Source organism: Lagopus leucura, unplaced genomic scaffold (genome assembly GCF_019238085.1).
Source record: "Lagopus leucura isolate 7727_CA_CO unplaced genomic scaffold, USGS_WTPT01 Super-Scaffold_100022, whole genome shotgun sequence".
Lineage (NCBI taxonomy): Eukaryota > Metazoa > Chordata > Aves > Galliformes > Phasianidae > Lagopus > Lagopus leucura.
The window spans coordinates 4,350,569-4,363,069 of record NW_024962275.1 but is presented as its reverse complement, the minus strand read 5'-3'; the positions used below and the strand labels follow the sequence as shown (position 1 = coordinate 4,363,069).

General features: G+C 53.0%; 1 protein-coding gene across 1 annotated transcript; it reads left to right on the top strand.

The window, feature by feature from the left end:
- The first annotated feature begins 634 nt into the window (after positions 1-634).
- Positions 635-12,490, top strand: AIF1L (allograft inflammatory factor 1 like). The gene is made up of 5 exons (XM_042879375.1): positions 635-739; positions 4,622-4,688; positions 7,858-7,899; positions 9,003-9,165; positions 10,532-12,490. The coding sequence occupies exons 1-5, from the start codon at positions 662-664 to the stop codon at positions 10,617-10,619; spliced, it is 438 nt and encodes a 145-aa protein (XP_042735309.1). The 5' UTR covers positions 635-661; the 3' UTR covers positions 10,620-12,490.
- Positions 12,491-12,501: the final 11 nt, after the last annotated feature.

Genomic DNA, 12,501 nt, shown 5'->3' with positions numbered 1-12,501 from the left:
CACGGAGCTGCCCGTCCACCCCGGGTGCAAGGCAGCAGGACGAGCACACACTGTCCATGTGCTGCTGCTGCTTTTTGCAGGGATGCCCCCGGGGTTTAACGCAGCTGCGGGGAGGTGCGGGATGCTGCTCGCCGCCTCCTGCTAGGGACGCTTTAATGCAGCACTTAGAAAAACGATGTCTCGCTGAGATTGCCGGGGATGCGATGGGCTGAAGGCCGCCTCCTGTTAGATCCCGGCCGGGACACACATCGATGCGCTCCTGAGCGAGGTGCAACGCGCACCAACGTACTTTGCACAGCTGCTCCAAGATAGCAGCTCGGAGCTCTGCGGCCGGAGCAATGCCCCCGGCACCCCCGGGCTGTGCGCTAGGGGGAGACCGTCCCTTTCTCGTCCCCATCCCGTCCTTTTCCCGTCTTCCCGACCCTCTTCGGTCACGTCCCGCCCGTCGGGGAATACCGCGAGCAGAGTGGGTGCCGCTCTGCCGTTTCCTCACTTTTTCTTTCTTGAAATCTGTACTTCCCTGCGGATTTCCATCCCGCGGACACCGGGCTCGCGTTCCCCGTGGAGCGGGGAAGGGGTTAACAGGGGGGCGGGGGCCCTACAGCCCGGCCCGGCCCGCCCCTACTTAAGGCTGCGGCGGGGGACGGGGCGGCTCCGCGCGATGGCGGCTCCGCGACGGCCGAGCGGAGGGGGACCGCGGCGTGCCCCGCAGGACGGGCGGCTGGAGGAGATCAATAAGGTGCGGGCGGGGGGCTGCGGGAGGGTCGGGAGGAGGCAGGTGGAGCCGCTCCCAGCTGCCCCCGACTTGCGGCAGGTGTCCCCCCGGAGGAAATGGACGGAGCGGGGTGGGAGCGCTGCGTGCGGTGGTTCTCCGTCCCCTCTGTCTATGGGGCTGCCCTCCGAGCCGGCTGCTCTTCACCCATCCCATGGGTGCTCTGTGCTGTGAAGTTCCCTTTGGGAAAGCAGCCCAGCAGCCACGGGAGCTGTTCCTCAATCTCCCCTCCCTGCATAAGGTGCTTTTAATTCCTCTCTTAGCTGTTCCGAAGAGCTGCTCCAAGGTTCTTAACTCTTTAATCACAGCGAGGGGAACGTGAAGTTGCTGGGTGATTCTCAGGCCTTGGGCAGTGGGAACGGAGCTCCTGGATCAGGGCAAAGTGTGCTGAGCTGTGTGCCCTGGGCAGCAGGCTCTGGTGGGGTCCCTTCCCTGAGCTGGGGGTTTGCCACACCTCTGCCTTGCCATGGCTTATGGTGTCCCTTCTGGCTGAGAGCCATTCTGAGGGTGAAAAGAAGGTTTTAACCTTGAAACAAGATCGCTTAGGGTCACTTTTGGGTCACTTTTAAGTGAGGTTGATGATGCCTTGCTGATGCAGGCAGTACCCGCTTTGTGTTAGAGGTGGGGAAATCAGAGCTGCACCAGCTGGGAGCCCAGAGGAGGCAGTGGGCTTGCTTTGCTTTGCCCCTGTGTTAACTGGGCAAGGAGAAGTGCTAGTGTGTTCCTCCCAGCAGGGCTGAGAGCTGAGGTGGAGGTTATGTAGGTCACTGGGGAGGGAATTAGGTGATTACAACCCAGGAGGTGCTACAGGGTAATAGGAGCACTTGGCTAAAATAGAGCCTTTGTAACAGACTGCTTGAAGTGGGTGAGGTGCCCCAGCACAGGGGCAGGTGGTCTGCAAGCATTCCCATAGGGGATGCTGCCCACTTGGATTGGGAGGAAGGCTGCTGTGCCCATCACTGCAGTTCTGCTGCTTCAAGGCTGTCCTGCAGCCTGGTTTGGGGTGGGTGTGGGATCCTCCTGCAGGCAGTATCTGTGGGGATGAGGTGCAGTGCCGTGCACACTGCAGAATAATGCCCAGTGCTGTGCCCTGGAAGCTTCTATTCCTCTCATGCAGGGCATAAGCTTCTAGTTCTCTCAAAGCAGCCATTGCTTCTGGCAGGCTGTTCCTCTTGGCGAGGTCTGGATGACAGAAAATGAAACAAGCTACATAACTTCCCTGTTCTTGTAGATGGGAGCTACTTGTTTGTGTCCTTGCCGTCCTGTGTGTTGACTTGGTGCTGGGACAGGGGACTGGAGCAGCTGCCCTCAGACCCCAAGCAGTCACTGCAGTGAACCCCACAGGGATGCACTGGACTCTGCATGCTGGTGGTGGGGGCTGCTGTGAGCAGCCATGCAGAGGAGCAGCTCCTGCATGGAGCACCCAGCTGCAGAGCTGGCTGACTGTGGCTGTAGTCAAGGAGGGGGCTTTCCAAGCCCCATCCCAGGGTTGCAGACCAGGAGAGTTACTCCTCATAAAAATGATTTCCACATTTCTATCAGGCGTAATCTCATTGTCTCATCCCAACAAACAGCTCCCACCCAGCCCTGTTTTCCTGGCTGATTTCTACCCCAGAGTTCTCACTCAGTTAAGGGTCTGGAGGCAGGCAATGTCTGGAGTGCACACGTGCTGCTGAAAGCCAGCTGAGCCCAGCATTGGACTCTTCCTTCCAGCAGCACTTCTCAACAGCTCCTCTGGGATCCCCTGCTGGCTGTTCCCATTTTCCTGGGAATGGCAATCACGTTATTCTGCCTTGTGCATCAAGGTGGCAAGCCTAATCCCAGCACAGATTAGTTTCAACCTGGTTTCACCTCCTAATGCTTTGGGCTGCGGGGAGCTCAGCCTGGTGGGGAGCAGGTGCCTGCTGCTCCAGGACAGGCACTAGCGTCCCTCAGCCCCTTTCTGGCTTCTGGAGGCAGGGAAACAGCCACAGGAGAGCCTGGCTTGCTGACTGGAGCCCTTCTGAGGAGTGAAGAAGGATCTGGCATTGCACAGATTGTTTTGCAAGTAGCTGAGATTTGTGTGGCTGGATTTCCTTACCTGGATATGTCTCTTTCTCCATGAAAGAACAGGAACTTGGGAGTGGCTGGACTTATTTTTAAGCAGTTCTTATTAATAGAACAAGCCCCCTAAAATGGGCATGTTAGCAAAGGGCTCTGGGAGGAACTTCAGCCGCTTGATTGAGTCACCGGCCCTGGGGACTGAATTCCCGTGCACTATTGTGAGCTCTGTCCTTATCAATGTGGTGGGGCAGCTTGCATACAGTATGCTGGCTGGAATGCCTTTGAACTATACTGCTCCCTTTGAGCTGGAACAGCTGAAGTTCCCCTGTAAGTGAAATGAATGGAGTCTGGGTGCCAGGTGTGCCTGGTGTCCCCCATCCTGCCCTGTACCTGCTGTGACACCTCAGGTGCATTTCCCTCAACCCACTGGGATGCAGTTGTCCTTCTGCCTTCCCCTACTCTCCTCTCCTATCCCCTATCCTGCCCATGTGTGCAGCTCCTACAGGGCAGGAGGGAGCTGTGACCTGGTGATGCTCTGGCTCCATTTCTGTTCTCGGGGAGGTTTGGCAGTCCCCTCTTACAGAAGCTGTTCAGTGGGTAACACGACTCTGCTCTCCGGTGACTTCATTGGGCTGAACCCAGGTCTCAAAGCCCAATTGTCCCTTTGTGCTGGGCAGGCACATGATATCCCTGGGTAGAAAAAGCTGAAATCAATAAAAGCAAGTTGGCTGAAGAGAATGAAAGAAGGAACTGGGAACACTGCTATTCCCCACAGCTTTCAGCTTGAGCTGATGCCCATGGTGTGCAAGAGAGCCTGTGTCTCACGGGTTTATTTACCAGGGTCCCTGGTGTCACTTTGGGAATCTGCAAGGTAGCAGAGACATCTGTCCGGGTTCACGGTGATGGTGTGATGCTGTCCCAGTACTACCAGCACTGGCTGCTACCTGTTGTCTCATAGGGACCACCCCATCCTGCCCTCATGGGTAACTGGTGAGTAACATGCACAGAGCAGGGAACAGCCTCAGCTCTCTCCACTCAAGCCTCTGGAGGAGTTCTGTGCTGGACAAGCAGTGCATGAGCTGTGCAGATGTTAATGACTTCTGCTCTGAAGAATGCAGTGTTGTTTCTGAACACAGATCGAGTCATTAAGTAGCTGGAGCAGGGCGGTGTGGGAGGGCAGGAGCAGGACCGTGATGCTGATGGGGCATGGTGGTGGGGCTGGCAGGGCGTGCTCTGCTCTGTGCTCTCAGACACCTGGAACTTTCAGGGGTTGGGTTGGGATGAGCAACCAGAGCTGACCTGGAATTTCCCATCCACACTGAGCAGTGTAACAGGGAAAAATGAGTAGACAGATAAATGGAGCCCTGTTCCTACCCTCTCAATTCCTGCCCTCTTGGGTGCATGGTAGTCTGCAGACTTTGCATGTTCTATCTGCTAGCCCCCAGTGTTGACCCAAGAGTTTAAAATCTGAGATGAGTGCTTTCAGCCAGGAACAGGAGTCCTTGTTCAGAATAGGATCCCAGTCCTTGTGCTGCGCATGCTTTGAGCAGAGATGCTGGGAGCTGAAACTTTGGATGAACATGAAGCAGTATGAGGGGTGTCGTGAAGGTGAGAAGTCAGAGGCACTGGAGGCAGTTAATGGCAAGGTACAGAGTGGTTAGACTAATTTTTAACCCTCCTGGCACTGTTGCTCAGATGTGGCTGTCTAAGAGCTGTGTAGGTCTGCTGGGCTGCACTGTGTGCATGCATGCCCTCCAGGCTATTTTCCTTTCACTAACCTTGGGGATACTCTTTTAACTGTTTCAGGAATTTCTCTGTGACCCAAAGTTCAGCGATGAGGAAGATCTGGAGGAGAAGCTGGCAGTGTTCAAGGGTGAGAACTGGTTTTCTTTTCTCCCATTTTGCTCTGAACAGATCCTTTTCTTCAGCCTGAGATTTTCTGCTGAGTAGCAGAAGGGACTGAGCTGAGATGGAAACCTCCCCCGTATCACTGGGATGCAGTGAAGCTTCCTGGAGGTGCTGTTCCCACCAGAGTCCTTGTGCTTCCCCCACTTGCTCTCTCAGGGCAGGGCCATGTCACTATGCAGACATCCTGCCTGCAGGCGGCTGCTGCTGCACAACCTGCGGCGTGGGAGAGCCCCCAGAGGAAAGCTGCTGCCTCAGTATTGAGTCAAGCTGGCTGCTGTCATGGACGAGGCAGTAGCTGGTGGGAGGACTTCTTCCCTGCATCCTGAATGAGCGTTTTTCTCCCTCAAAGTTTCTTCAGTCTGCTCTAGTTCTTTCCAAGGCACCAGTACTGGAACCAACAGCACTAATCCAGTCCTGCCCAAAGCGTGTCCAGCTCCATTTTCAGCAAGTGTGGGGCTTAGGTTTGGATGTCTGCTGGGCTCGGGGCTGGAAGAACAGCTCAAAAGCCTGGTTCTGCCGGGTGTCCTCTGGAGTTTGTACCCCTGAGTATGTCAAGGACAAAATCTGGCTGTTCTGAGTGCAGCCAGTTTGTTCCTAAGCAGTGGCTGAGGCAGTCATTTCCCCCACGGCCTCTGAGAAAACATGCCTTCTATGTCAGTGCCCTCCAGGTTTGTCCTCAGGCTGGTTCCAGCCAAACCAAGCCTGACCTTCCTTCCATTTCAGGCATTGTTTGCTATTTCCTTGTGAATTTTGGCTAGAAATTCTAGCATGGAGAAAGCTAGCTGGAGTTTTGTCTTGCCCTGCTGGAACCTCCTGTGCTCTCCATCCTTTGTGTTGCCCTCTGGCTCTTTTGCTGTAAGATGGCTTCAGACCACATCCACCTGCTGCACTGTGGGCTCCTCCATGGACTGCACACACAGATCTGCTCTGTGTGGGCTGCAGGGGGGGGACTGCCTGCTCCATCATGGGCTCTCAGCTGCTGTTGCACAGCTTTTTCCCTTTCTTAAATATACTCAGAGTGCAACCAGCATTACTTGGCGACTCAGCTCTGGCCCAGCAATGTGTCCCTTATGGAGCTGGCTCTGATCTGATGAGATCTTCAGGAGGATGTGGCCCCTCTGCTACCAAAGCCTTACCATGTGAACCCAACCAAGGCTGCAGCCCTACTGTGTTTTTCATTCACAACTGGGGCTCTTCAGGCATTACAGCCCTAGGTCATGAGCACAGAATTCCCTGTAACAGGAGCCCTTGGCATCTCCTCCTGCTGCCTCCTGAGTTTGCCTCTGTGGCTGTCCTGCTCTGCAACACCGCCTCCATCTCCTCCAACAATGGCTCATTGTGTGAGGGGGGAGCATTTCTCTGCAGTTCTTCTGCTCCCCTCCCCAGCAGGAGCCTTGGGAGCCCCTATGCGCTCTGTAAGTGCACTTGCACTTGGTGTTTGTGTAAATGAGGAGGAGGTACTGCAGGACAGCTTTGCCCCACCAAATCCCTGCAGCTGGGGTGGGAGGGGAAAAACAAATGTGTGAGCTGAGGCTTAACGCATGGTGATGTAAAGCTCCTCTGTTCTCCATGCCTTTGGCTCAGTGTCAGCTGAGGAGAAAGGAAAACATGTGCTGAGCACCGAGATGGCAGAGCAGGGGTTGTGTTCCCAAGCACTGACCCCTGCCTGTGGGTGACAGTTCATTTGCACAAGGCCATTGCTGTGGGGGGGGGGAATCAAGCTTTGCTTTGGCCCTGAGCATGTGTGTGACAGCCCAGTTTCATCTAGAATGAGCTGCTTAGTGCTCAAAGAGAGGCGTGTGTTTCTGTCCGAAGCATACACTGCTTTGCTTAGTTCCTGTACTCCTATAGACCTGTTCTGCTGAGCTCATGACAGCAGTCCACCATGTGAAACTATGCCAAGCAGCTCCTCTGCCTCCTGCCTGGGGCTGCACACCAGCCTGGTTCACCCAGCACAAGTCCTGGGGCATTCTCCAATGTGTGAAATATCCCTGCTTCCCTTCGGCTCCCTAAATTAGCATGCTGCTTCTCAGTTCACGCTCATCTGCTTGCTGGTGTCCCTGGAACCAAGGCAAAGGGATTCTTCCCTTTGGGTAGTGGAGCAGCCTGGGAGCTCTCAACTAATTTGAGTCCTTAGAGGCTCTTCTGGGGGCTGAGTGCTAACTGGAGGCAAGTGGAGATCTTTCCAGCTGTGCGTGGATGGATGATGACAGCAGGCATCTTGCTCTTTCATTTAGCGGAATTGAGGTGATGAAGGCAAGGAGCCCTGCAGTGCAAGGAGCTGTAAGGTATGAAAGATGGACAAATCCTTGCCTGAAAAGCTTACAGTCTAAATGGGCAACAACTAGCAAGGGAGAGGAGGGGTAAGAAGCATAGGTGTGCCTCTGCAAAGATCAGAAGCAGCACAGGACTGAAATCCTCCTTTCCTGGCTTAGCTCAGTGCTATTTTGTGGCATGCCAGCTTTCTTCCTGCAGAGCTGTCCAGGCTGCTGTCTGCAGGCTGCATTTCTCTGAGGACACTGGAGCTGCCTGGTGTGGGGAAGTTTGACACCAGGCTGGAAGGGCAAGCAGCAGTTCCAGTGTCTCTGCTCCTAAGCATGATTTTGGCTTTGCCCTCTTCATGTGGTCCTTGAGCATCTCTGCTGGCAGGTGCTGCTCTGGAGAGCAGCATGGTGTCAGAGGGCCATGCAGTTTGTCCCTTGCTATTGCAGGAAACGACGTCACTTAATCCCCTCCTAATCCGATCAAGATTTGTCTTGGGAGTGCTCAGGGTTTTGCTTTTCTTGCTACTCCTTCTGGGAGGTTGTCCTGGAGCTTTGTTTTTTCTGGCTGGAAGCCTTCTAAGGCTACCCATGGCTAGCTGATACCTTGTTCTTGTGCCAATGTTTTCTTCTAGCTCAAACAAAAGCGGCCATAATTAAAGAATGCTTAACTCTTGAGCGCTGGACTCGAGATAAGGGTGCTAAAACTGGGTCTTGAGATCATTTCCCTCTCTGACCTGCATCAGTCTATGCCCAAACCTCCTGTTTTAACTGCTCTAAGCAGGCACTGCTCCAAAGCCCTGCTGTCCCCTGCTCTGGGTCTCCCTGCCAGAGCAGCTCTGACCCATTAACTTGCTTTTATGTCTCTTCCAGAGAAGTACATGGAGTTTGACCTGAACAACCAAGGCGAGATTGGTGAGTGACACGAGGACATTACTGGGCTGGAAAAGCAGCAGCCTGCTGGGAGGGTGTCTGCTGCTGACTGCTGCTCCCCTCTGCAATTGTGATTCTGGGGAGGAAAATCATGGGCTGCTCTTGGGACGAGCCTTGCTCAGCTCCTGGACCCCAGCTGGAGGCTTCCTGGCTCTGCAGCCTCTGCTCTTGGCTCTCTCAATCTCTTGCCTGTTTTGTGATCTCAGTTTTCTCAGTGCTGATCTCCTCCTAATGCTTTGCTTAGTGTCTCTGCTCTTAATGATTCAGTTTCTCCACGCAGGCCTTTTTGTTTTCAATCCTCAGCATCTCCTGAGCAGGGAAGCTGCAGGGCTCGGGCTCTCCTGAGCTTTGCCTGGCTGGAGGAGGAAGCTGTGTCAAACCACCAGCACTTGTGGTGTGGAGAAGCGCTTGTTTGCTGGGGTGGAGGTGGAGGGAAGGAGAGGAAGTGGCTGTGTGGCTGAGCAAAGAGGGCCCTGCCTTGGGGCTGGAAAGCAGAAGTAAAGATGCAGGTTTTTCCATGTCTGGAGCAGACACCTGAGAGCAAGTGCTTGCATTTAACCCTTGCAGGAGGCTCCTTCCTGGCTCCCCTCCTCCGTCAGCCCTTGATATCAGCCCAGGGAGCTGGAGGAGCTTGGCCCTGCTGTGCTGCCCTTCCGGGTGGGAAGGGGCTGCAGGACTCTGGCCTGGTGAGAGCAATGGAAGGAAACGACCTGCAGTGCCAGGCAGGAGTGCTTGTTCCCAGAGCCTCTTTGTCTCCAGCTTTAACCTCAGTGTTGCTTTCTTCCCTCCGCATCCTTGTGATTCTTGGCACTGCTTTCTGAGCTCAATAGCGGTGTCCCTACGTGCCTCTTAAGCACTGTTCTTCTGCAACAGTATGTTTTTCTTTTATTCTCGAGCTGCATGAATAGGAAGTGCTGCCCATACAGCAATGGGGCTGCACTGAGGGCTTCTCTCTGCTTTCAGCTGACAGCTTTGTGCCATCAGCCCTAGTGAAGAGGTGAGCTGCGAGCTCCAGCCTGTGCCTCGAGGTTGGTCCGGGTGCAGTGTAGTTATCTTTCAATAGTGCTGATGCCTCACTCTTGCAGATTTGATGTCTGTCAAAAGGATGATGGAGAAGATGGGTGTTCCGAAGACCCATCTAGAGCTGAAGAAGATGATCTCTGAGGTGACCGGAGGGGTTAGCGAGACCATCTCCTACCAGGACTTCGTTAACGTGATGCTTGGCAAACGCTCTGCTGTACTTAAACTGTGAGTGCCATCCAGGAAGGGATGGGGGAGGTGCTGGGGGAGCTGGGAAGAGAAATTTCTCCTGCCTGGCAGAGCTGGAGCTGTGCCTGTTGGGTGGTGCGGTGAGGGAGGAGAACCCTTGTGCAACAGGAGGGAGGACGTGAGCAGCAAACGATGGTCTTGCTGGCTCCTACAACCCACGGAATGCTCCCTCCCTGCCTGATTTTTTTGAAACTTGAGCTGGTAGGTGGAGAGAAGACACCAGCTTGGGACGGCTGGCTTGTGCTGGGGGAGGTTTGCTGTGCTACCAGCTGCCAGCACTCGCCTCCCACGGCCTCCTCTGCCCTCTCAACAGGGCTCTCAAAGTCCTGCTGTAACAAATGGCTTCCCACCGCTCACTTGGCTCCTTCTGGTATCAGGGTGGGTTTTCTTGGCTCTGTCTCCACCCCATTGAAGCCTGTCTTTTCCTTTCTCAGCCACAGAGGCTGATCCTGCTTTTGTCTGCCGCCATGAATAGGAGCCGCTCCTCTCCATGCCCCCTGCCCCTTTCTGAAAAGAGCTTTAAAAAGGCAGCCAGCTTTCTGGGCAGGTTGGGAGGAAGGACGTCTCTCTGAGCTGCTACATTCTTTTGGCAATCTCTTCTCTCCCCCTCAGTGCATGTCAGGATGCTCCTTTTCCAAGCACGCGCTCTTCTGACAACTCTGTTCCTCTCTTCATTGAAGCAGGCTGAGCCTGCAGCCAGCCCAATATCGTCTATTCTTCCAACTTCGGCAGCTTTCACAGATGGGTCCCTTCTTTTGCTAACAAACAGATGCCCCATTGTGTGTTGAGCAGCGTTTAGAGCAGGAGCAGAAATGTAAAACTCGTCCCAAGAGCAGTGCACTCCTTTGATCCAGCCTGGCAGCTGGCATTCCCAGCGTAGCTGCAGTCCTTAGGGAGGAAGACAGCGCTGGTTGTTGCAAAATGCTTGGGATTCTTCTAGCTACTGCCTTGCTCCTTGTATCTGTCCTATTTCTGGTTGTAATTGCTGTTGTTTGGCTTGACTTTTGAATGTTCTACTGGATGGTTATGCACAAGGTGGGCCAGGGATGGTGCTTAGGAGCACTTAGCATGCAGTGTGCACCCAGGGGATTTGGGAAGTGGCTAAGTAAAACGTGCTAATCCTCTGGGCTCTGAGAGGAAAACCAGCAGAGGCTTTGGGAACTCGCTCCCTGAAGCTGCTGGAAAAGCAATGCTGCGGCTCAGCTGGCAGCACTGCCCTCTGTTGGCTTCTGTCCTCTGTAATTATCAGATGGCCATTGCATAGAAGGTAAAATAATCCCAGTCTCAATGATGAGTGAAAATGCACCTGCTTTTTTTAATATGTATTATCTGTTGTGTTTTTCAGGGTCATGATGTTTGAAGGAAAAGCCAATGAAAGCAATCCAAAACCTTCCGGTCCGCCTCCGGAGAGAGATATAGCCAGCCTCCCTTGAAGAGGACAGGCTGGAAAATTGGCACTGTTTGCTTTGCTGGTCTGTAACGGAGGTTACCTGTGCTTTGTTACTCTTTACTGTGAACAGTCCTAGTTTTCAACTAACCTGCCTTAGAGGAACAGCAAGGGAAGCTGGTAACCCCAGCTCGCATCTTTCTGCAGTATCCGCTAGCTAACTTGATTTCCTAGACAGAAGCTGTAGCACCAAGTATAATGTGAGACCAAAAAAAAGTCCTGTGATCTTAACTCTTTCCCCTGCCCTTCTTGATGATGCCCTGATGGATTCAGAGCTGTGCTTGTCACAGCAGGTTCCTGAAGAGACTTGCTATCAGATAGCAGCTTCATGGGTGCAAATAAGTGCCTTCTGTTCTGTCCTATGCTTCCTGACCGGAGTCTAGACCCTAGTCCTGGATCTGTGTCCTCATCAGCTCCAGGAGCAAGTTCTACACAATCAGCATGGGATGTCCCTGATGTGCCTGGGTTCTCTACTTTTGGAAGACCTTTGTCAGCTGCTGAGGCTGCAATGTTGTAAGGGAACACTTCTCATTGAATTTAGCAGCTAAAGGACATTCATTGGGCTTCACCTTGAACGAAGTGCTTATCACAGGTGTTCACGTTTTCAGAAGTCACTGCCTGAAGTCCCCACCTCCCTCAAAGGCAGTAGGGCCACGGTGCCCTTCTGTTCTCAGGCCAATTTTCTGGGTCCTTCCTCTGTAGTTTGCCTTAGGGACAGGATCAGAGCTAACCTGTCAGCAGGAACATGCTCTGTGAGTAACCATGCAGACAGTGTCCTGCTAGCTCCTACTAGAAATGAGATTAGAAATTGTGTCCATTGTATTAATGGCTGGCTACAAGGCAAAGGCAAGAACTCGCTATGGGAGCTGTGAACAAAATGCAGACAAACTCAGGGCTGTCTCTGCAACCCTGATGCATAAATCCAACTGAGCCACGACTACAGGAATAAGTTCTGCAAAGTCTGTTTCATCTGAGGAAAAGCCACTGGCGCATTGCTCTTTTTAGCTTTAGGTCCTTCCCCCTGCCCCTTCCTGGTTTAGGGTTTGTTCTGCTTTTCTCAGCCTATGAGACTTGTTGATCAGCCGTAGCAAAAGAGGCAAGCAGAGAGTCACAGAGGTGATCTGCAAAAGGCCGAGCTGTAGTCCTGTTCTGGAAAGGGAGAAGTCTGACACCAGCAAGCGACTTTAGGATCCTCTTTCTGATAAAACTACTTGGATCAGACCAGGAGCATAATTGCTGAACAACTTCACTGTCCAAGTGTAGAAACAAGCCTGCTGTTACACCTTTGCAGCCCATCAGGAAGGCTTTGGAGGAAATTAGAAGGAAGCTAGAGGTGCCCAAACTGTGAGCCCTGTGAGCTTTTCCAAACCAGCTGTGGATGAAGATCTTTCTTCATGCAGCTGCTCTCTTTGACTTTGCAGACTGCTCTGCATGTGTTTCAGCTTGGTCCTGTGGGACTACCAGACACACTTCCCTGATGTATAAACCCCAAAGCTTACACACTAATGATGGCTGTGTGGACTAAGTGCGGGGACTGTGCTGCCCACACTCTGGTTACTGCAGTGAATCTTGCTCTTCGCACAACTTCTGGAATCCAGATGTTTGCTCTTTGCCCTTTCCCCGTTTTTCTTAAATGTTCTTGGCAGCTTTGAACTTTTTAAAATCGGTTGAATAGTTTTTAAAGGAAAACACAGATGATTAACTTGCCTAGGCTTATTGTTCCTGCCAAAGGCTGCACTTTTAAAGAAAAAACATTCTCACTACTGTCCGCATGATAACCAAAACTGTAATGGAGAGAAAAATTGTAAGAGCAGCACCAGTCTCCTTTAAAGACTGAAAATAAATCTCCTGAAGCCACGCCGTGTCAG

Coding starts and splice junctions, on each gene's coding strand:
- AIF1L (XM_042879375.1), top strand. CDS start 662: ATGGCGGCTCCGCGACGGCCGAGCGGAGGGGGACCGCGGCGTGCCCCG. Junction 7,900..9,002: donor GAACAACCAAGGCGAGATTG/GTGAGTGACACG, acceptor TCACTCTTGCAG/ATTTGATGTCTGTCAAAAGG. Junction 9,166..10,531: donor CGCTCTGCTGTACTTAAACT/GTGAGTGCCATC, acceptor TGTGTTTTTCAG/GGTCATGATGTTTGAAGGAA.